This window comes from Astyanax mexicanus, chromosome 25, assembly GCF_023375975.1.
Source record: "Astyanax mexicanus isolate ESR-SI-001 chromosome 25, AstMex3_surface, whole genome shotgun sequence".
Classification (NCBI taxonomy): domain Eukaryota; kingdom Metazoa; phylum Chordata; class Actinopteri; order Characiformes; family Acestrorhamphidae; genus Astyanax; species Astyanax mexicanus.
The window spans coordinates 26,666,929-26,688,896 of record NC_064432.1 but is presented as its reverse complement, the minus strand read 5'-3'; the positions used below and the strand labels follow the sequence as shown (position 1 = coordinate 26,688,896).

Sequence of the window (21,968 nt, the reverse complement as noted above, 5' to 3'; positions counted from 1 at the left end):
AAGCATGTGCATGTATCAGTAAAAAGCTCTTGAACACATTTTTTAAATTGTGAAATGGGGATAAAAGCCTCTAATTTTAGTCTTCAAAAGTCTTAAATTGTGTAGATAAACTTTTAAAAACTTAAAAAACCCAAGCTTTAACCATCCCAAGCATAGTTGTCCTGTGGACAGTGGACAGTGTAGTTTTCCCGTGGACAGATTCTCCTCATCCTCCTGAGCTGTGGATCTCTGCAGCTCCTCCAGAGTGACCATGGACGTCTCGGCTCTTCTTGCTGGATCTGTCAGTGGTTTTGGTCGGTTTGTAGAAACAGCTGTAAGATACTTTTTCAGGTGTTTGTTTTTTGAGAGATGCTTGTGATGGTTAAAGCCTGGGTTTTTTAGGTTTTTAAAACATTATCTACACAGTTTAAGACTTTAGAAGACGATTGATTGGATTGACTGTATTTTATTTCTGGGTTTTAGAGTAAACAGGGGCCACAGTTGAGATGTTTTGGCTCAACCTGAAGGTCTGGATCTAATATCCGTCGTTCTCTTCTGCTTTTAAACGCTTTTAAGCTTTAAGACGAGCTCTAATGTGAGCTCTGACTCGAGTTCAGGCAGACGGCGATGATTTCTCCAGGTCGTCTATTTCAACATATCTCCCGAACTTCTGAACCTGAGCAGCGATATCACCTCCCCACTCATCACCCACTCACCCACTCAACAAAAGCCAGCACTAATGGATCTTCTCTCTGTAGTAAAAACTGCCCGGCAGCATCAGCGGCGCTAGAAGCTCAAAGAGCTGAAGAACTCTTCACTCCTGTTACTCCGTACTTTACGCACTAATGTTCTGGAAATAAATAAAAAGTGTATAAAACCTTTGAACAGGAGCTCCACGGCTCCAAACCTCCATTAGTGACAATAACAACGTAAATAAAGAATGACCTGGTTTCCAGAAAATTTACAAATAAGCATTTATTCAGTATTTTACGCAAAAAATACTTTTTTTAAACGGACAGCAAGGGGAGGACTTTTTTAAATTGTTTTTTTTTTTTTGTGAAATTTATGCTCTAAAAAAATCCTTACAATGAGAAAGAACATGTTTTCAAAAAATATGGAACATTTTGTGTAATAAATGCAAAAAAAAAAGATAAAAGTTACTTTTCTTAAAAAGAAAAACACTCAATATTTTATAACAATTAATTTTTGTCAGACAGCAGGGAGAGCATTTTTACAATTGTTGTTTTTTTTCAGGAAAAATTAACATTATAAATGATCATTCATAACTGGCAAAAATATTCAAGAAAATACATTTAAAAAATATATATTTTGAGATGATTCAACAACTACAACAAACTAAAAGAAGACCTGGTTATGGAACATTTCCTGTAATTCTACACAAAAATATGGTTTATAACGGCCAAAAAATAAATTTACAAATAAGCATTTATTCAATATTTTACGCAAAATTACTTTTTATCAGACAGTGGAAGCACTTTTTACATTTTTTTAAAATCTGAAAACATCTTCCGTAATTTGACACACAGATATAAAATATTTCAAGAAAATAGATGTAAAAGTTGATCATTATTTCAACCAGCAAGTTAGTATGTTTTTTAACATACATTTTCTGTATGAGACATACAAATCTAAACACTTAAAACAGCCTTTTTGCAGGAAAAAAAACATATAAATGAAATGTTTTCTACATAAAGAGAAAATAAATATATTTATTTTAAAAGGAAAATCACACATTTGAAATTAAAAAACAAAAATAAAAAAATGTACTCTCTTGCTACCCCAGTTTTTTTTACAGAGTGTGTTTATATAATATTGTTGACTACAGTGTGTAAATCGAGTAGCCGCTCCCATCTCAGTCATTAATGCTAAGCTGAATGAGGGAAACCCTCTTTTTTAATAGGATCTGCGTCTATAATATTTTTTATGTGTTTTTATATGAACCCGTTCCCTCTCTTTTCTCAGGGTGATGGTATTGGACGCTGGGAAGATCGTGGAATTTGATTCGCCGAGCGCTCTGCTGGAGAGGAAGGGACACTTTTTCGCTCTGGCTAAAGAGGCCGGAGTCACGTCTATACAGTACACAGCTCTGTGAGATCTGCTGAAGATCTGAGGAACCACCAGTTTCACAGGCCTGATCTATGATGTGGCCACCAGAACCCGGCGAGACCCGAAGCCCAGCTCTGCTGTTCCTGTATCTACTGAACGTCTGATAAACGAGTGACTGTAAACCAGAGGATTCACGCTGCTTCTCCTCACACTGGATTATTACCTGCTCTAATTTATACTGTTTTAAAGAAAAATGAGATTTCTTCAGCATTTTTTACATTGTTCTTTATTTGTTTACGGTGTTTGTTAATGTATTAATAACTCATTCGATAGTAATAAAGTAATTTCAATATTTTTTCTTTCTCTGTTATATTTATTAATTCTGCGTAAATCTGGGGCGATTCTTGGATCAGATGGGATACCATATCAACCACAGAGCAACAGCTTTGCAACCACCTCACAACTTGGCAACAACTAGGGATACCACTGCAACCCTAGTGCAATTATTTATAGCAACCTAGCAACACTTTTACACCCTCTATTTTGCCCTTATTACTTTTTTGCTTCCAAATTGTTATATGAAAATAAGATGTGAAAAGGCAAAGGATACCATATCAACCACCAAGTAACAGCAAAGCAATCACCTAGCAACACTTTAGCGCCCTCTTTTTGCCCTCATTACTTTTTCCAAACTGTAATGTAAAAATAAAACAAAACGTAAAAAGGCACAGGATACCATTTCAACCACTAAGCAATCACTTGGAAACAACCAGGGATACCAGGGGCACTCTTTTATTAGATGGGATACCATACCAACCACCAGGCAACAGCAATGCAACCATCTAGCAATAGATTGGAAACAACCTGGGATACTATTGCAACCCTAGTGCAATTATTTATAACTACTTTGCAACACCATAGCAACCACTTAGCATTTTTATGCCCTTTATGCCCTCATTACTCTTTTACTTTTAAATTGCAATGTAAAAAAAATAAATCAAAATGTGAAAAAACACGGGATACCACATCAACCACAAAGCAACTACTTAGCAACATCATAGCAACCACTTAGCAACACTAAGCAATGCCACAGGACCATGTTGTACGTTGTAGAAGCATGTCTATCAGCCAACAGTCTCTCACCAAGAGGTGCACTACCCAAAATAGCCTCTGATAGTCTTTAACTCCCTCTTTTATCAGATGGGATACCATATCAACCACCTAGCAACATCTTAGCAACCACCTAGAAATCCCTTATCAGTAAAAAATGATTTAAAATTGTTCTAATCATCTAGCAACTTCCTTATCAACAACATAGCAACCACCTAGCAACACAACAGCAACTACTTAGCAACACCATAGCAACCTTCTTAGCAACATCACAAGACCATGTTGTATGTTGTAGAAGCGTGTCTATCAGCCAACGGTCTCTCACCAAGAGGTGCACCACACAAAATATCCTCTGACAGTCTTTAACACCCTTTTTTTTGGATGGGATACCATATCAACCATCTAGCAACATCTTAGCAACCACCTAGCAACATCTTAGCAACCACCTGGAAATCCCTAAACAGTAAAAACAAATTATTAAAAAGTGTTCTAAATCATCTAGCAACACCATAGCAACCATCTTAGCAACCCCGAAAGTCTCTTACCAAGAGGCAAAAGGTGAAGCACTTTAACAGCCTCTTTTATGCTTCCTTTTATATTTTAAGCAATATATTTTTTCACCCAATATATATATATATATATATATATATATATATATATATATATATAGCAGTTTTTAACTGATAGAGGTAAAGTGGGGTGACTCATCTTAACAATTAGCGCAATTAACCTTCATTAATTATGTAAATGCAGTGTTTAGATAGATTACCATGCCCATTAAAAACAGGGCTAGATGTGAAAATGCTAAATTAACAAGAATAATTTGTGTTTTAAAAATTATTTGACAGTTTCCTGATTAATCTCAGGTCATTAATGATATTATTAATCAACAGAAAAATAATAATAATTGTTAATTTTAGCTCTAATTCTGATAAAAAAAGTGAGAAATCATCTCTAACTCATCCTCCAGACTTCAGAGACAGAACAGCTTCAGTGCGACACAAACACTCCTTTAAACTTTAACCTCTTAAACGGAGCAGAGGCACTTCGTCATGCTTGAATAACGTCAGCGTTCCTTTATTTTTCCGTATCAGAAGCGATTCTGAAGAAGCAGCCGGCCGGAAAATTGCAGGACTTTTCTTTTTGTGATTTTCTAAAGGGGTCAGAACTCACGAGTGCAGAAAAACGTGAACGCGGTGTTTCTGTTCCCTTCTGCTCTACAGAAATCAACACAGAAAAGTGGCGTATTTACATAAACAGAGCTTTTTAATCAGGGGCGGAGCCAGACTTGACCAATCAGCTGTTTTTTTTTTTTACTTTTTATTTAGCTCCTTCAACCACAGATGCAGCGCCCAGTATTTACATTTTAGCCCTTTTACTTTTACATTTGGCCTTTTACCTTTTTATTTCATTTTTATATACGTTTTTATTATATTATTACTATTTATTTTAGTTCCATTATTTTATTAATTTATTTTTTTTTATAATTTTGCTGTTATTTTAGTCCTCTAAGTACTTTTTAATTGTGTCTATACGGTATTTTATTATTTTAATTATTTATCTCTATTTTATTGATTTATTTTACATTTTAGCCTGTCTGCATATCCTTTTATGCTTTTATTCTGAATTATTCTATTTCCTCTTAATTAAATCTTATATTATTTGCTTGTTTTTAGAATTTAAACTTATTTTTTAGTCCTTTTAATTTTGTAAAGTTGAAAATGAGGGTTAGCCTCAATGTATATGAGGGTATATTTGGTGAACACTCGTAAACATAAGCATTGGGCGTGGCCAGCAAGAGCTTATTTGCATAAAAGTGACAGAGCCCTTAAACGGCTGGTTCTGGAAGGGACTAAAAAAATGGGTAAGAATAAAAATAGATCTGGTGAGATCTTTTTATCTGTCTATTCTGAGGAATTTCAGGCAGGGATTGTTATGCATTCCCCCCCGGAGCAAAGTCAGGAACCCATTCCTGAGATGACCCCCCCCCCCCCCCCCACCACCACCCACGACCATCAATTCCTGGCGGTATATGAAAGGCAGGTTCATCTCCGAGGTTTTCAGAGGGGTTCCTCAGATGGTGTGGAAATGACATCTCCATGGAGACACTGGAGGATGTGTTTGTGTCCGAGAGAGAGAGAAGTGGGAAACAGTATTAATGGGAATGATGGCTCTGTTTTGCTGGGGATGAAAGAACAGCATGTAGCCTCTGGAATCTGCACCCTGAGGATCTCAGCATCTTCCAGCGTCATCTCCAACAGATGTTTAACATACCGCTGAATATTTATCACCCGGACAAGCCTGAGAAGATCCGCTTTGTTTCCGGTAAAGAAGAAAAATATATGCCGGTGTTTAAGAAACTAGAATATGTTTTATATTTTTAGATACTTATTTGCAACTAGATTCTTTCTGAGATTGTTAAATTTTTTTTCTTATTATTATTATAAATGAGAAAACACGTCAAAAAGAAAACACGACTCTCTAGGAATCCTTGACATTGTTCACGTCACTATTTGCGTGAGCCAAATAGTCTCAAGACTTACGATAAAATTAAACACGGTTAATTTTATCTAAACAAACTCCAGAACAAGAAAAAGACTGATTTACACCCTCAATCCGAAAAACGTTTGGTTTTAGGTCGGCATAAATAAAATAGCCGCTAATGCTAATGCTCCAGCCTTAGTGCTGGAGAAATTCGTGAATCTAAGCTTACTGTAAATAAACGGAAGCACTTTCTTTGCCTCGCTGATTTATGCAAATATATTACTTAGCAAGCGCCTAGCAACCATTAAGCAACCAACTAGCAACTGTTTAGCAACACCATGGCAACCTCCGTGGATACCATAGCAATGTCGTAGCAACCACCTTGCAACTGCTTAGAAACATGATATCAACCACCACAGACACAACTTTTAGCAACCACCTGAACACTGCTTAGCAACACAATCACAACTGCCATTGATACCATAGCAACGTCTTGGCACCACCTTAGCAGCCACCTAGCAACTGCTTAGAAACACAATATTAACCACCACAGACACCATAGCAACACCTTAGCAACCACCTAGCAACTGCTTAGCAACACTATAGCAATTGCCATTGATACCTTAGCAACGTCTTAGCAAGCACCCAGCAACCACCTGGCAAAAAGAGGAATTTCAAGAACTTTGAAAGTGCAGGTGCAATAATGATTCCTTATGTGTTCCCTATGTTTGTAGTACACCGAAAGCATTAACAGGACTATATATATATATATATATATATATATATATATATATATAAGCCACACTATTATTGTTTGCTGCTGGTTAATCAATAATCAATATTCTGATTAAAACGATGGACAGTAATCTCCAGTGGAGGCAGGAGACCGGCGGCTCGATGGGGTTTAATAACAGCCGAGCTCTAAAATCAGCTGATTTAATTGAAGCTCTTCACTTAAAATGAGCCTCTAAAAGTAGACTGTGGTGTTTACGCTGTTCAAACACTCCACTACCCCACAGGAGAACACACACACACACACACACACACACACACTGATACACACTGCTAACAACTTCACACCACACACAGTGAGAGTGTGTGGGTGATCAGGGTAGATCTTTAAAGGAGGTTCATTCATAATTACTCATTCATATACTCTATGATGTCTGATATCTATGGATCACATACTGATACACACCTGGAGACCTTGAGATATATACCCCTCTATAACGCTACCTGTAAATACATATAAATCCATACATGTGTATATATATATATATATATATATATATATATATATATATATATATATATATATATATATATATATATATATATAAAACGTAAATATGACATGGCCAGCAACAGCTTGTTTGCATAAAAAAATAAGAACCACATAAAAATGCTAAGTTTTAAAGTTTCAAGTTTCAAACTGAAAACCTCTGAAATATAATCAAGAATAACCAAACTGAACTGCTTGAATTTTTACACCAGGAGTAAAGCAGCATAAAGTTATCCAAAAGCAGTGTGTAAGACTGGTGGAGGAGAACATGATGCCAAGATGCATGAAAAATGAAATTATATAATTATAATTATATATTACACACAGGCTTCCAATACAGTACTAATTTATTTTCTATGTCGATTTTATAGTAGAATATTAGAATCTTCTCAGCATTTGTACATTTTTCCTCCATAGCTGGAGATAATTCAGGTGTGAAAGGATTAAAGCGTAAGAGCTCTGAGGGTCTGAGTGAGGACTCTCCACTCTCGCCTTCACAAGTCCTATTCTTCTGGCTCTCTGGAGACGGGTGACGAGCTTAAACTGTGGAAGGGAAGAGTGAAATGCAGCAGCAGTGGCGCGAGAGGTGGAGAGAGAGAGAGAGAGAGAGAGAGAGAGAGAGAGTCGGGGGGGCTGAAGGAGGGGCAAGCGTTCCTTGCTATTGTTTTTCATTTGGAGGCTGAATCAGACTCGGACGCTCTGCTCTCGCGCTGAGGAACGTTGAGGAGCTCTTACGCTTGACTTCACCTCAGGGTAAGATTGAATTGCTTCATTGTTTTATTGTGTATATCGATGATATTGTAATCGAGCAATTGAGTAGTAATTGAGTGAATGGTTGGTGGCAGTTCTTGGCAAGTTCTTTTTTTGTCTTGCAACCACCTGTTTGCTGCTTTGTGGTGCGGAATAAATGTAATTTTAAGAGGTTTAGAAACAAGAAAATAGGGTTTTTGGAGTTTAAATATGGTTGATTAACACTGGAAGCTATTAGGAATCTTTACAACGTCTGTAAGTGTAGCTTAGGAAATATTGCCGGAAATATCAGTGTAATAAAATAATGTTGCTGTCTAATGAAAAACAAGTATCTCCAAAACTGCATTTTTACTGTAGAGACAAAAAAAAAACTGGAAGTCAATGAAAAAGAAATAAAAATATTTCAGGTCATTTCTAAGTATTTCTATTGGTCAATTCATCAAGAAATTCTGTCTGTTCAAATTATTCTATCATATATTGTTTATTGTTTCTTTTATCTTCCTTACGAATAGCATTGCTACCCAACACTTCCTTAAAAGCTAAATTTTTTATCTGAATTTTATATATTTGCCCAAAAATGCATTTGTTTCCACTTCCACTCAAAACCTTCAATTTTCAAGGACATTCGATGCCTTTTTAAGTATAATTATAGGCTTGTGGTTTGTTTCCCAGCTTTCCTACGTTTTGTTTTCCAGCCCCAAGAAAGCTCAAGCTCTGATATGTTGTCCACACTTAATAGGCTCCTGCCACTTCCAGGCACTCGCTTTCTCTGAAAGTGAATGACAGCTAAATAAAGCCCAGCGAAAGCGGTGATGCCGACATTTGTGAGAGCATAAAACACCTCTGTAGGATCCTGGGGTGAGCTGCCCTTTATTGTAATCCTTAGCCAAGCCGTGTTGATATTGGATGGAGAGAATATCAATAAACAGGTTGAAATGTAGAGTTTAAAGGTTTAGAAGCTGCTTTGAAACAAGCCAGTTCTAAAACCTCAAAACTGTGACATCACAGTCTTGGCTCCCATTGGTATACTTACTAAGACTAAGCACAGACATTCTTAGAAAGTCACGAGCAGTATATAACTGATAATTATATACCTTATAGATTATTACCTCAGGGGACAGCTTGGGAAACCCAAGCGTACACCTTTATAAGTTGTGAGGTGTTATCTTGTGAGAGAGAGAGTTTAATTTAAAATTGGCCAACATGTCAATGGCGAGGCAATGTGTATTATTGGAATTGGAGCAAGAGGTAATCAATTTCCAAGGGTCCTGTTGGGTTCCTGAGTGAGAAGTGGTTTTAAAACAAGCCAGTTCTAAAACCCCAAAACTGTGACATCACAGTCTTGGCTCACATTGGTACATACTTAGAAAGTCACAGGATAGCAGTATATAACTGATAATCATTATAGATAATTACCTTATGGGTGGCTTGGGAGCACCCAAGCCTACACCTTTATAAGTTGTGAGGTGTTCTTTTGTGAGAGAGAAAGAGAGTTTGATTCAACATTGGCCAACATGTTCATGGCAACTGACATGCTTAGAAAGTAACAGGATAGCAGTATATAACTGGTAATTATATATATTATAGATTATTACCTCAGGGGGTGGTTTGGGAACACCCTATAAAGCCTACACCTTTATAAGTTGTTGAGTTATGAGGTGTTATCTTGTGAACACAGTTGATTCAAATGAACACTGCTCTGTCTGGGTCTAGCAACAAGAAAACAAGGAATATATGGATTGCATCACCTAGAATTATCCTAACTCTTGCATTCTTCCAATCTTCTTTCTTCTCAAGGTTCTTGGACCTCCTCTTAAAGACTCTCCAAGGAACGTTCCCAACATTCCCAGGCATCCACGTCATCCACCATGATGAACGAATCTCTAGGGACGTTCCAGTTCTCCTGCAACACCAGCCCAGACTCGGTTCCTGACATCTACATCAGCGTCACCAAGCAGGAACCGTACCACATCGCCATCCCTATGACCGTGTTCTACAGCGTCCTCTTTGTTTTCGGGGTTCTCTTTAACGGCATTAGCATCCTGACGCTTCTCACCGACGCCCGCATGAAGGCGAGCGCCATCCAGCTGTATCTCCTCAGCCTGGTGCTGTCCGACATCCTCCAGCTCCTGACCATCCCCATCACCGTGTACCGCTACTACTGGGAAAGCTACCCCTGGAGACTCGGAGAGCCCTTGTGCAAGGCCTACTTCATGGTGCGCCAGATGTATTGCGCCACCACCAGCTGGGTCATCCTGGCGTTCACCGCCGAGCGCTACGTGGCCATCTGTCACACCATGTGGTCCTTGTCCAGCTTGAGGAGATCTAGACTGCCGTGTCTCCTGGGATGGATCTGGCTTCTCTCTCTGGCGTCCTCTGTGCCATTCGCCATGGTCTACCGGCACGCCCGGGCCTGCATCCTGGACTACGGTGCCACCTCTCCGGACAAGGTGTTCGTGGTGTCCACCATGTGCGAGATGACCGAGCAGGAACCTTCTCCAATCTACAAGGGAGCCCTGCTTCTGAGGGGTATCCTCTGCTTCCTGGTGCCACTCATGTGCATCCTTGCGCTCTACGTCCTCATCATCGCCCACTTCCACTACAACAGCCGCCAGCGCACCGCCATGGGCATCACCAGGGCCGTCTCAGGGGGGCGCAATCCACAGTGCCTCCAGAACGGGAAGCTGCTTCTTCAGGAGAAGAGGGCTTTGCGGCTTATGGGTAAGATGCAGGACGTTATTTATTATAAGTATTCATACCCCCACTTGGACCTTACCTTACAACCATTTAAAGTGCAAACTTTTTTCTCTAAAACCTATAAATAAAATAAAGTGCAATTAATTTAAAGAGTTAATAGAGTTAATAATCCAGCTGTGTGTGATTTGTTCTGTATCGAACTCAGTGGTTTGTTTTTTAGTGAACACTAGTGAACACTAGAGGGAAAAAATGATTAAAAAGCATTTAATGTGTCATGTCAAGTAAATTTAAAAACACTGAGGCCGACACGTTGCAGCCATCTTGGTCTTCTTCAGGGCATAAAAAACAAAATGTAAGTATCAAGTGGGTGAAGTCACCGTCACATGACAATAGTCACATGATTATCAAAGCAAATTAAAAAATAATAATTTAAAAAATGTAAAAATATATATATAAAAAATCAGAGATAAAGTTAAAGATAAAAACACATCCCAAGCTTTGAGCGTCCCAAGACATTTTCATGGTCCACCCAAACTGACTGATCGAGCAAGTTGAGCCACTCTGGAGGAGCTGCAGAGATCCACAGCTCAGTTGGATCTTTAAGTCTTAAACTCCACAAATCTGATTTTTATGGAATAAGAGTGGAAGAAGAAAACCGTTGTTAAAAGAAAGACGTAAGAACATGGTAAACATGTATAGGAAGAACATTCTGAGATTGAACCTTTTGGCCTAATTGATAAAAAGCTCCTGAACACACCCTGATCCCCACTGTGAAACATGGTGGTGGCAGCATCATGCTAAGCTGTGGGGATGCTTCAGCTTCATGCAAAGTTTACAACATACAAATCTGAATCTGAATCTGCATAATTACGCCAGTAGCTCTCGATGAAGCCGTGCAGATATCTCTGCAGCCTGCTGGCACCAGAAGAACAGAAAGATCGTGCCCCTGGGGAGCTTTTAGGAATTACGTATCCTGCAACAGTTTACACAAGAGAATTTGATCCATTTTGCCACCCTCGCTCAAGAGCCACTCTTAGTGATTGCCTGGTTTACTCTTATGGATCACCAGCAAGCGAAATGATAATGCTCTGTGTCTTTCTGTTGTGATGCCTTTGTTTTCCTTTGATGTTCTGAAGTCAGATCAATGTTTCTCAACCCTGGTCCTAGAGGCAACATGCCCTGCATGTCGGTTAATCAATCAGGGGGTATGTTGAAGCAGGGAATCCACTAAAATCTTCTCCATGACCAGGATTAAGAAACAGTGCAGTGGCATTCCAAACTCTTGGACCAAAACGAAGAATCTCTTCATAAACAGCCGAGAAATGCTGCCGACATTCAGAATGATTTAGAGGGAGCAGCTGATGTATCCTTTCGTTTTCACAAATACCATAAAAGGACAAAAGAAACAATATCATTGGAATTTCGTGAAAATGTACAAAGAAATAGAGGACTAAAAAATAAAAATAATATTATTAAAAAGCAGATGATAGAAATAGAACAAAATAAAAAAGGTAAAACAGAAGATAGAATAAATAAAATTGGTTGTTAAATTCTGTGAAACTGAAACACCAATAAATCCATAATTTCTGGTATTTGCTCATTTATTAGTAGTTTATCCCCTTAAGTTACTCCATTCTATTCTATTTACCTTTATTTTTACTTGGTAATATATTGAGGATTATACATTTTTCAATGCAGCTGAGTATTTACAGCTTATTATTAATTAAATTAAATTAAATCAAGTATTTAATCATTAAAATAAAATAAATAGATAAAAATAAAGAACAATTAGAATAATAAAAAGAAATAGGGGAATAAAAAATGAAAATAAGATCATATAAAAGCAAACGGTACTGAATAATGAAACTCAACTCAAATGCATTAACATCATAATTATCGTGAGCAATGTATCGTAGGTATGTGTCTCTTCGTATACAGCCAAAAAATGCAGCCGATGTTTTACAGGGCGCAGCTGATGTATCCTTCCTTCCAATAGAAACAGTACCATGGGAAGTTTGTGAAAATGGTTAAAAATAAAGTGTGCAATGATTGTAAAAAGAAAACGTGAGATGCCCTGTAAAGCTTGCCTCAACCATTCTTTCTTCATCTTCCAGGTGCGGTGGTGGTGGCGTTCTTCATGTGCAACTTCCCCGACATCGCCTCCTCGCTCATGCAGGTGTACGTGGACTCGTGGTCGGGGACGGTCCTCAGCGTCTACACCGTCCTCAAGTCCTACCTGTCTCTGCCTCTCTGGTACGTCAACAGCGCCCTGGACCCCATCCTCTTCTGCATCTCCTCCAATGTCTTCCGGAAGGCCTGCTGGAAGACCATGGGTCCCCTCAGACCGCGGTGTCCCCACGTCTGCGGGACCAAGAGCCATGCGTCCGTCACCAGCGTCGCCAGCCAGACCTCCACGGGGGCCGCCAGCACCTCCGCATGAAGATCGCTCGATTGCACTTGGCATTCTTTGGGCGTTCATTAGGCGTTTGTTTGCCGTTTGTTGGGTGTTCATTGGGTGTTTGCTGGGCATTTGTTGAGTGTTCATTGAGCGTTCATTGGGCATTTATTAAACATTCATTGGGCGTATGTTGGGCGTTCATTGGCGTTTGCTGAGTGTTCGCTGGGCGTTCATTGGGCATTTGCTGGGTGTTTGTTGAGCGTTCATTGAGTGTGTTCATTGAGTGTTCATTGAACATTCGTTGGGCGTTTGCTGGGTGTTTGTTAAGCGCTCATTGAGTGTTCATTGAGTGTTCATTGAGCGCTCATTGAGTGTTCATTGAGTGTTCATTGAGCGTTTGTTGTGCGTTTGCTGGATGTTTGTTGAGCAATCATTGAGCGGTCATTGGGCATTCATTGAGTGTTCACTGAACGTTCGTTGGACGTTTGCTGGGTGTTTGTTGAGTGTTCGTTGGACATTCATTAGGCGTTTATTGAGCGTTCATTTAAAAAAAACATGCAGTGGAGGAGGAGGACTATGTTCTTGAGGTCACTGTCTTTTGAATGCACTGCTATAAGTGATGAGCTAAAGCTCCTATGAAATCACATTTTTGTTTTTTCGGTGTTGTTTCGTTGGGTTTCTTGTTTACACAGTAAAATTCACAGTGTTAAAATTGTAGCGTTAAATATCGAAGTGTGTTTTATTTCCCACAGTGTCAAAATTCAACTCCCCAGTGTTTAATCTGGATCATAAGCTTCTTCTTTTAATTTTAGGGTTTTTTTGTTGTTGTTCTTGGTGTTTTGGTGTTGGGTTGGAGGGTAGATAAGGGTCTCCACTTGAGAATTTTCATATTTCAAAGTGTTACATGGTATTTCTCGTTATAAAAGAAGCTTTCTCAGGAGAAATATGTGATTTATCCTGCAGTATAGCTAGCTTTAAGTCAAAATAGGCATTTCCATTTTTGCTAATTTTTAGTTTACTACATAATTTCAACAAACCAACTCTGTGGTTACACTGTGTCCACATTGCTTGATGAATGGACCAATAGAATCTCTGCAAAATTACATGAAATTAACTCTTTTAACATTGACTTCTATTGAAAATTAAGAAGTTTTTTTCTCTCTCCTGTAAAGTTGCTGTTTTGGACAGCAACGATATGCATTTTCCTCTTATACCTGTCTTTTTTTGTTGTTTAATTTAAGGAATTTCCCATAAATACTGTGTTTTAGAGTTTTGGTAAATAAACAAGGTATAATTTCAGGTATAAAATTCAAAATTTTTGTATGTTTTAATATTACCAAAAAATCCATCTATCCGTTTTTTATAAATCAGCTAAAAGAGTTGTGATTGTCAGTGTGGATGGCCCCACCTATTGTGACATCACAATAAATGAACCACCCTGGCTCCGCCCCTCACCTTTCAACCCCCATCAGAGCCCCACCCACTAGATCTTCAGTTGAAAAAGCATTTCCTTTTCAGTCATTTCAGTCTGTAGTTTGAGAACCTCAGTTCCAGACAGTACACAGCAGGATTATCCAGCAGACTTCTTCTGATGGAGGAATCTATACCTACTGTCCAACGCAATGAGAGTGATTTAGTGTAAAAAACAAAAAAACTTCATGAACATGTTTTGCACAAACCATAGACCTATTCTATTGTAACAACTAGTAGTTCTATTGTAAAAACAGGTATAATACATTCCCTTTTATTCTAAAATATAAAAACTCTAAACGTTAATTTAACACTGTTGGTTTTACTGTGTCGATTGTTTTGTTTCTTTTGGATTTGATGGATCCTCTGTTTGCGTGAAGAACCTCTTCAGCCATGCTGATTATTGGTTGAAGCTGAAAAGCTGACGAATCATAAATCAGAGGAGAAACTGTTCATCTGCGCCTGATTGGAGGATGTTGCTTGTTTTTGCTTTGTGATTCGCTGCTGTCGTCAGTGCTTTTACTGCTGTACCAGATAAAAGAAGGTTTACTTCAGCTTGTGGGGTCATTATCACAATACTGTGCCTTTAATCCCGTAAAATTAACAATAAATGACAAGATTTTACACGTTATATGTTATGTATTATATTTATAAGGCTTCAGACTACACAGAAATCACATTGTCCAGTTTTTTTCACTTTTTATTTGACTTTTGGTTCAATATTTCCTGTTGTGCTGTATTGTCCAGCCTGTTATGGCAAACCAAACGAAAGTTTGAATAATATTAGCAATTATTTTACTGCGACAGAGCCGACTAAAGCTTAAGTTTTAAATATGTAATCTTAGTTTGAGTTATATATAACACATTAAATTAAATTAATAATAATCACTTTTTAATTTTTTATTATCTATTTTATATTTATTTTATTTTCACATTAAGCTGCACAATACTTAAAAAATACAAATATTTTAATCATTCCTCTATAATGTTTGCATTAAAATTATATGTTGCGGAAACAAAAGGCACATTATAATGATACTGACCCTTATAATTTTTTTTTTTTATTTATATATAAGGATAAATTATTGAATAAGTGTGATAACTGTATTTTTTGTATTATGATGTGATGTAATTGAGTCTTGATATAATGTGAAACAATGTGAATGTATATAATAATAATAATAATTATAATAATAATAATGCTCAGAACTGACCTTCGAACATCTGAACATCTTCAGACCTCCACGGTTCGTAACTACCTCTCCTGACCCACAGACATAAAATTATACATCATATCGCACAAGAAACGGTTATATTTTTACAAATATAAAACTAAACAGTTACGCTAAAAAAAGAAAATATGCATATTAGAGCATTTCCACACCTAAAAGTATACATTTCGCACAGAGCTTTGTGTCTTTGTTATGTAATATATGTTATATATACAGTATTGGGTAAGTTTAGTTTCGGTTTCACTCTTTAAGCTAAGTGGGCGGAGTCTCTCTATCCTTTACTATATAAAAAATTTGTTTGTAAAATGTTAGTTTTAGTTTTAGTTTGGATTTAAGTTGTTTGTTTTTTTAGTTCAGGTGTTGTTCCGAATTCCAGCTCGCTGACAGAACCCGACAGAATTTTAAGCTTAATTGTAGCAAAGCATTTCTTCAACAACAAAAAAAGCATTGTTTTCATTTATTTAAGGTTGAAAGTATAATAATAATAATAATAATAATAATAATAATAATAATAATAATAATAATAATAATAATAAAGACAAACAACAAGAATCAGAAAAAATAGAAGAAAAAGTAGTAGAAGAAGTAGAAGAAGAAAAAGAAGAAGAAGAAGAAGAAGAAGAAGAGGAAGAAGAAGAAGAAGAAGAAGAGGAAGAGGAAGAAGAAGAAGAAGAGGAAGAAGAAGTAGAAGAAGGAGGAGAAGAAGAAGTAGAAGAAAAAGATAAGGAGGAGAAGAAGAAGAAGAAGAAGAAGAAGAGGAGGAGGAGGAAAAAGAAGAAGAGGAAGAAGAAAAAGTAGAAGAAGAAAAAGTAGAAGAAGAAGAAGAAGAAGTAGAAGAAGGAGGAGAAGAAGACGAAGAAGAAGAAGAGGAAGAAGAAGAAGAAGAAGAGGAAGAAGAAGAAGAAGAAGAAGAAGAAGAAGAAGAAGAAGAAGAGGAAGAAGAAGAAGAAGAAGAAGAGGAAGAAGAAGAAGAAGAAGAAGAAGAAGAAGAGGAAGAAGAAGAAGAAGAAGAAGTAGTAGAAGAGGAAGAAGTAAAAGAAGTAGGAAGAGAAGAAGAAGAAGAAGTAGAAGAAGGAGGAGAAGAAGACGAAGAAGAAGAAGAGGAAGAAGAAGAAGAAGAAGAAGAAGAGGAAGAAGAAGAAGAAGAAGAAGTAGAAGAAGGAGGAGAAGAAGAAGAAGTAGAAGAAAAAGATAAGGAGGAGAAGAAGAAGAAGAAGAAGAAGAAGAAGAGAAAAAAGTAGTAGAAGAAGAAGTAGTAGAAGAGGAAGAAGTAAAAGAAGTAGGAAGAGAAGAAGAAGAAGAAGGAGGAGGAGGAGGAGGAGGAGGAGAAGAAAAAGAGAAGGAGGAGAAGAAGAAGAAGAAGAAGAAGAGGAAGAAGAAGAAGATGAAGAAGAACGAAGTAGAAGTAGAAGAAGGAGGAGGAGAAGAAGAAGAAGAAGTATAAGTAGAAGAAGGAGAAGAAGAAGAAGAAGAAGAAGAAGAAGAAGAAGAAGAAGAAGAAGAAGTAAAAGGATAAAAATAAGAAAGGAACAACAATAAGCAGAAGAACAGTGAAATATATAATATATACTGTTATAATGTAAAACCCTGATGTGTTTCCACACAGTTATAATACCAGGAAAAAAACTATTCCATATATTAATGAATTTATATGAAAGGATTTATTTGAATGTATGAATATGAATATATGTATGGACTCCATTAAGTCCATTAATAAATATACATATATATTAAATACATGTAATTTGGCCTGTCTGTGAATATGTAAACCCTGTTGAGCATCTGTGGGGCATTCTCAAACGGGAATATAAATATACAGTATTTATATAAACTGGAAAATATATAAACTGTGTGGTCACATGAAATAATAAATAATTTTGGCACAATTTGACCCTTTTTTACCCCAGATATTTAGACATTAATGTCTGTACACTGAGTTATTTTCAGAGGAAAGTAAATATATGATATTATATTAGCTGTAAACTGACCACTCTACATTCTTTTCAAGATTCTAGAATTTCTATAGCGTTGTTCTATTAAAATATATAATAAAATATTGTATTATACTATATTATACTCACTTTTGGGAGGTACTGTATTGTTTTTGTTTTTGTACTCGAATTTCATGCATTTTATTTTATTATTTTATTATAATGTGGTGAAAATGTTGCGTCTGTACCTTTAATTTCTTGACATCCTTATTTTGATCAAAAATAATGAAAATATATTAAGAAAAAATAAGAAAAAAAGAAAAACTGTTGAATTTCTCTAAAACAGAGCGTTTTGCATCAAACCCCACTCTGAATAACTTTGTTTCTGTATATTATTCATATTTTGCTAAATATATATATATATAATTTTACATATGAAATGGCTTTGTTTGATTGCATGTGATGTTTATACTTTACTGCAATGTTTTAACTTTATTTTTTGGGCTGTTCTCACTCTGCTCTCTGCTTCATTTTTTATTTCTGAATACATTTCTGAATAAAAATATATTCTAAGAGCTCTTTCTGAGTTTATATATGAGTAGAGGACGACCCCTATTGGTGGAAAATGAAGGTGCAATAATAATAATAATCTATAATGATCTGACTGAGACAGAATTGATCTAATAAAAGTCATTATTATGTACACAGATTTACTCAAAATATAATAATAACAATATTTATTATTATCATCGTCATATTTAAAATATATGGCTTTTTAAAGTCTACAGCTTCATTTTGTCTGTGCAAATTTAAATTTCATAAAAAATTTCATACAATTTATTTACAAAAATGTATTTATATTAGTTTAATAAACATAAACATTTGTGTATGAGTATATATATATATATATATACAGCCATCATAAAACAATAATAATAATAAAAATAATAATAATAATAATAATAATAATACTGCTAGTTATTGATACTTTCCTAAATCAGTCACTTCATCAATCAGCTGAGTTTTTGATAGATTTCCTTTACTGATTTATAAAGATTTTGTTTTAGTTTTTTTTAGACCAATTGGCCTATTCAGAGTATATGTTTTATGTGATGTATGCACTCTCCTAATTATTGTTTTACATGCACAGGTTGATGAGCAGATATATGTGTGTGTTTTTCTAAAATAGCTTTTGTTCTTTTCAGGTGTTCCAGGTGTGTGTTTATAACCACAGTCCTTTACTCAGAGATTTTACATGAAGTTTCTGTAAGTACCTGAAAATATATATATATATATATATTTATCCCTCGCACCATGAATCACAGACTCTATATAAACATGCTTAGAGACGGACGCCATTACTGTAAACTCATTATTCTAATTTAATATAAACACCATGTAAAACAGAATCTACTGAAGACAATTTGTGCTTTATAACAACATGACATATATCATTACCCAACAGATATATTACCTGTTACACCTACATATAACAACACATAACTCTGTTACATGTAACAACAAAAAATAGAACATGAAGCATAATTATCAAAATATAAACAAACACAAAACCTATAGCATAGAACAAATAAGCCAAACCATATATTACATAACCATATAACTTATATATAACATATATCAACAAAACTAAATACGGAGCATAACATTATAACATGATACATAATATATAATATACCATGTCTCATAATTTATAACAGTACATACAAATACATATTTAACAGCATTTAAAGTATATTATAGATAATGTATAACATAATATAATGTATAACATAACATGATATATAATATACAACATATCAAATCATTTATAACAGTACATACAATTAATCATGAACAACAAAGTATAACATCATAACGTTTCTTCACAACAGAATATAACATAGCATTTTTAATTTCAAGTTATATTTTTTATGTTAAACTTCCCTTATAGGTTCACACAGCAGGATCAATTGAAGTGGTTGATTTTTTATTTATTTTTTATCGTTAAGGTGTTATCTCTGTCTCTGAAAACACATTTTTTTTTTTTTTACCAAATATGTTTCCATAAAAGAAGAGTTTATATTTAAATGAAACTTTACAAAGAATGAGTTATGACAGTTTTGCCTCATTGAAAAAATGTGCCACGACTCTTTATGATTAAGTAAAACACTGGAAATCTGTAAAGTGTAATCAAGTATAGTGAGAAACAAGTTAAATTGAATATATAGAAAAATATACTGCATTTTATAATAATTATAAAAGCAAAAACACATCATAAAATAATTATAATTAAAAATCAGTAAGGCAGTAATAAAACAGTAAAAGAGTGATAAACAATAATTGATCTTATCTTATTTATTTTATGTGAAATGATGTTTGTGTAGATGTTCTTTAATGAATAGTGCTGTACTGTACTGAACTCAGTGCTGTAAAGATTAGAACAGGGGTGTCCAAACTTTTTTTTGTTGGGGGCCAGAAGGAGAAATATATTTGAAGTCACGGACCACAGACTCTGTAATAAAACAAATAATTAAATATACCACTTCAAATAATAAATTTTCCTGATTACTATCTTACAGCCGAGAAATACTATCTTTATCTTTGACAGTGTTGTGTAAAATAAGATTTTTTAAATTGATGTTTAATTTCATGATGTCTCTTAATATTAAACTCCTTAATTACAGCAACTTTTAGACTCTTTGGCCTGTTTTTCTGTGCTAGAAATGCGCACTCTCTCCACTTTTAGACTCTTTGGCCTGTTTTTCTGCACTACAAATGCGCACTCTCTCCGCTTTTAGACTCTTTGGCCTGTTTTTCTGCACTAGAAATGCGCACTCTCTCCGCTTTTAGACTCTTTGGCCCGTTTCTGACACCTAGCGTTCAAACTTTGAATCTCACATTATAAAAACCTGCTTAACAGCGGGACAACTTTCATTCTATTTCTAAAATACCTCGCGGGCCGCTCCAAAAAAGGAAACGGGCCTCAAATGTCCTGCGGGCCGTAGTTTGGACACACCTGCAGTAGCTGCTCAGCTCAGACTGACTGATGCTCAGTGTTGAGCTCTGTGTGAGTTTGCTGAGTTTGAGCTCTAAGCTTCTCTTTACAGACCAGCACACACAGCAGAGGGTCCGAGATCACTCTCAGACTCACCAGAAAATCAGGTAATAGATCTATGTCCCAATAATCGCAACAATATTCGTCTATTGGATGTAAAATGATTAACACAGCTACTGCTTGTACAGAGAAGGCAAAGAGTGTAAGAGTAGCTACAATCAGCACTGCGGAGCCTGGCTTCGGCCCGGTGGGAGGAGGGGCTTTACAGGTCAGCGTGCATGTGACTGCTAAAATACAGAACGGCAAAATACACACGACTATTTTTATTATTATCCCTCCGTTTATATTTACATATTGACACCCAGCAACAGTCAGAAATAGAATGATGCACAGGATGATGGAGCACGGTGTAGAACAAAATAAATCAGAGAGGTTTTTGTGTTTATAAGAGAGAATGCTCTCTAGTGCCACCAGCTGGTGCAGATACGCACCATTCATTCTAAATATAACCAAAAAAAACTGTATTTTAACATATGAAACCAAAAACACTACCAGCACACTCAGGAGCAGCTCTATCAGGTCATTGAGGAGGAGGAGGATGATGAAGGCTGAACTGTAGCCTCTGTTCTTGCAGTGCTGATATATTACCCAGACCAGAGCTGGCAGGCCGACACACAGGCCAGCGATGAGGAAGGCGAATGTTATGACGCCGTCGGTATTAAAATAAATACGGTTTTCATAACAGTGATCAGTAAGGAGTGGATGAGCATTAAACATGATCTTCCGAGGTCTGAATCCGTGTGAAACACGTGTATGCCTAAAACATAAAATACAGTGAGAAGTGTGTGAGAGTTTTGTTTGTGTTTGAGTTTGTGTTAAGTAAGTAATTAATTTTAACAGTTCATTGTGTTCTGCTTCACATTCTCTTAGTTATTAAATTCAGTTCAGTTCAATTCAATTAAAGGAAGTGAAGTAAAATATGAGTCCTTACCAAAACCAGGTGTAGAATTAAACTGCTGCAGCACTGAAGGAACACCACCTGGAGAACAAGGATACCTGCATAGGGAGAATTACGAGTATTTTTTTTTTTATATGGATTTGATGTTAAAAATTGATGTTTGCATAAGTAAGTTTTTAATGGGTTAAAAATATATATTAAAATTTAAGATGTACGTACTTGGCATAGGCCATTAGTGGTGCTGTTTTTATCTGGCTGATCATGTGAATGAGCGAACATAAATGAACATATCTTTTTTTTTTTTTTTTTTTTTACACAGGTCTCTCTTAGTTAGTGAACTCCAGTTGTCAGAGTTCCTATAACATCTGCAAAACTTTCACAAAACTTTCTGAAACCTGTTTAACTATGAAGTCTAATACACTGAGCACTGTAACGTTTAGATATTTTATACTCTTACCTTAAATGTTCCTGCAGGGTGACGAGTAAAGGACCCTCCCTCTCTCTAGCAGTATCTCTCCCTGTATGTTTTCCTCTCTCTCTCTCTCTCTCTCTCTC

At 36.1% G+C, this 21,968-nt stretch overlaps 2 protein-coding genes across 2 annotated transcripts in view; both read left to right on the top strand.

The window, feature by feature from the left end:
* The window catches only part of LOC103027747 (ATP-binding cassette sub-family C member 2), a 52,467-nt gene extending 50,066 nt beyond the window's left edge, over positions 1-2,401 (top strand). Inside the window, exon 32 of the mRNA XM_049472093.1 lies at positions 1,963-2,401. Coding sequence (XP_049328050.1) covers positions 1,963-2,092 — 130 coding nt within the window. The 3' untranslated portion in view covers positions 2,093-2,401. The remainder of the gene's footprint in view (positions 1-1,962) is intronic.
* A 5,198-nt stretch (positions 2,402-7,599) lies between these two features.
* Positions 7,600-16,137, top strand: LOC103028074 (pyrokinin-1 receptor-like). The gene is made up of 3 exons (XM_007235784.3): positions 7,600-7,675; positions 9,470-10,393; positions 12,484-16,137. Exons 2-3 carry the CDS (start codon positions 9,541-9,543, stop codon positions 12,807-12,809), a joined length of 1,179 nt encoding a protein of 392 aa, XP_007235846.3. The 5' UTR covers positions 7,600-7,675; positions 9,470-9,540; the 3' UTR covers positions 12,810-16,137.
* The last annotated feature ends 5,831 nt before the right edge of the window (positions 16,138-21,968 follow it).

Bases quoted from the DNA above. Each gene is read 5' to 3' on its own strand.
- LOC103028074 (XM_007235784.3), top strand. From the start codon at position 9,541: ATGATGAACGAATCTCTAGGGACGTTCCAGTTCTCCTGCAACACCAGC. The intron at 10,394-12,483 runs GTAAGATGCAGG...TTCATCTTCCAG, and splicing joins GAGGGCTTTGCGGCTTATGG to GTGCGGTGGTGGTGGCGTTC.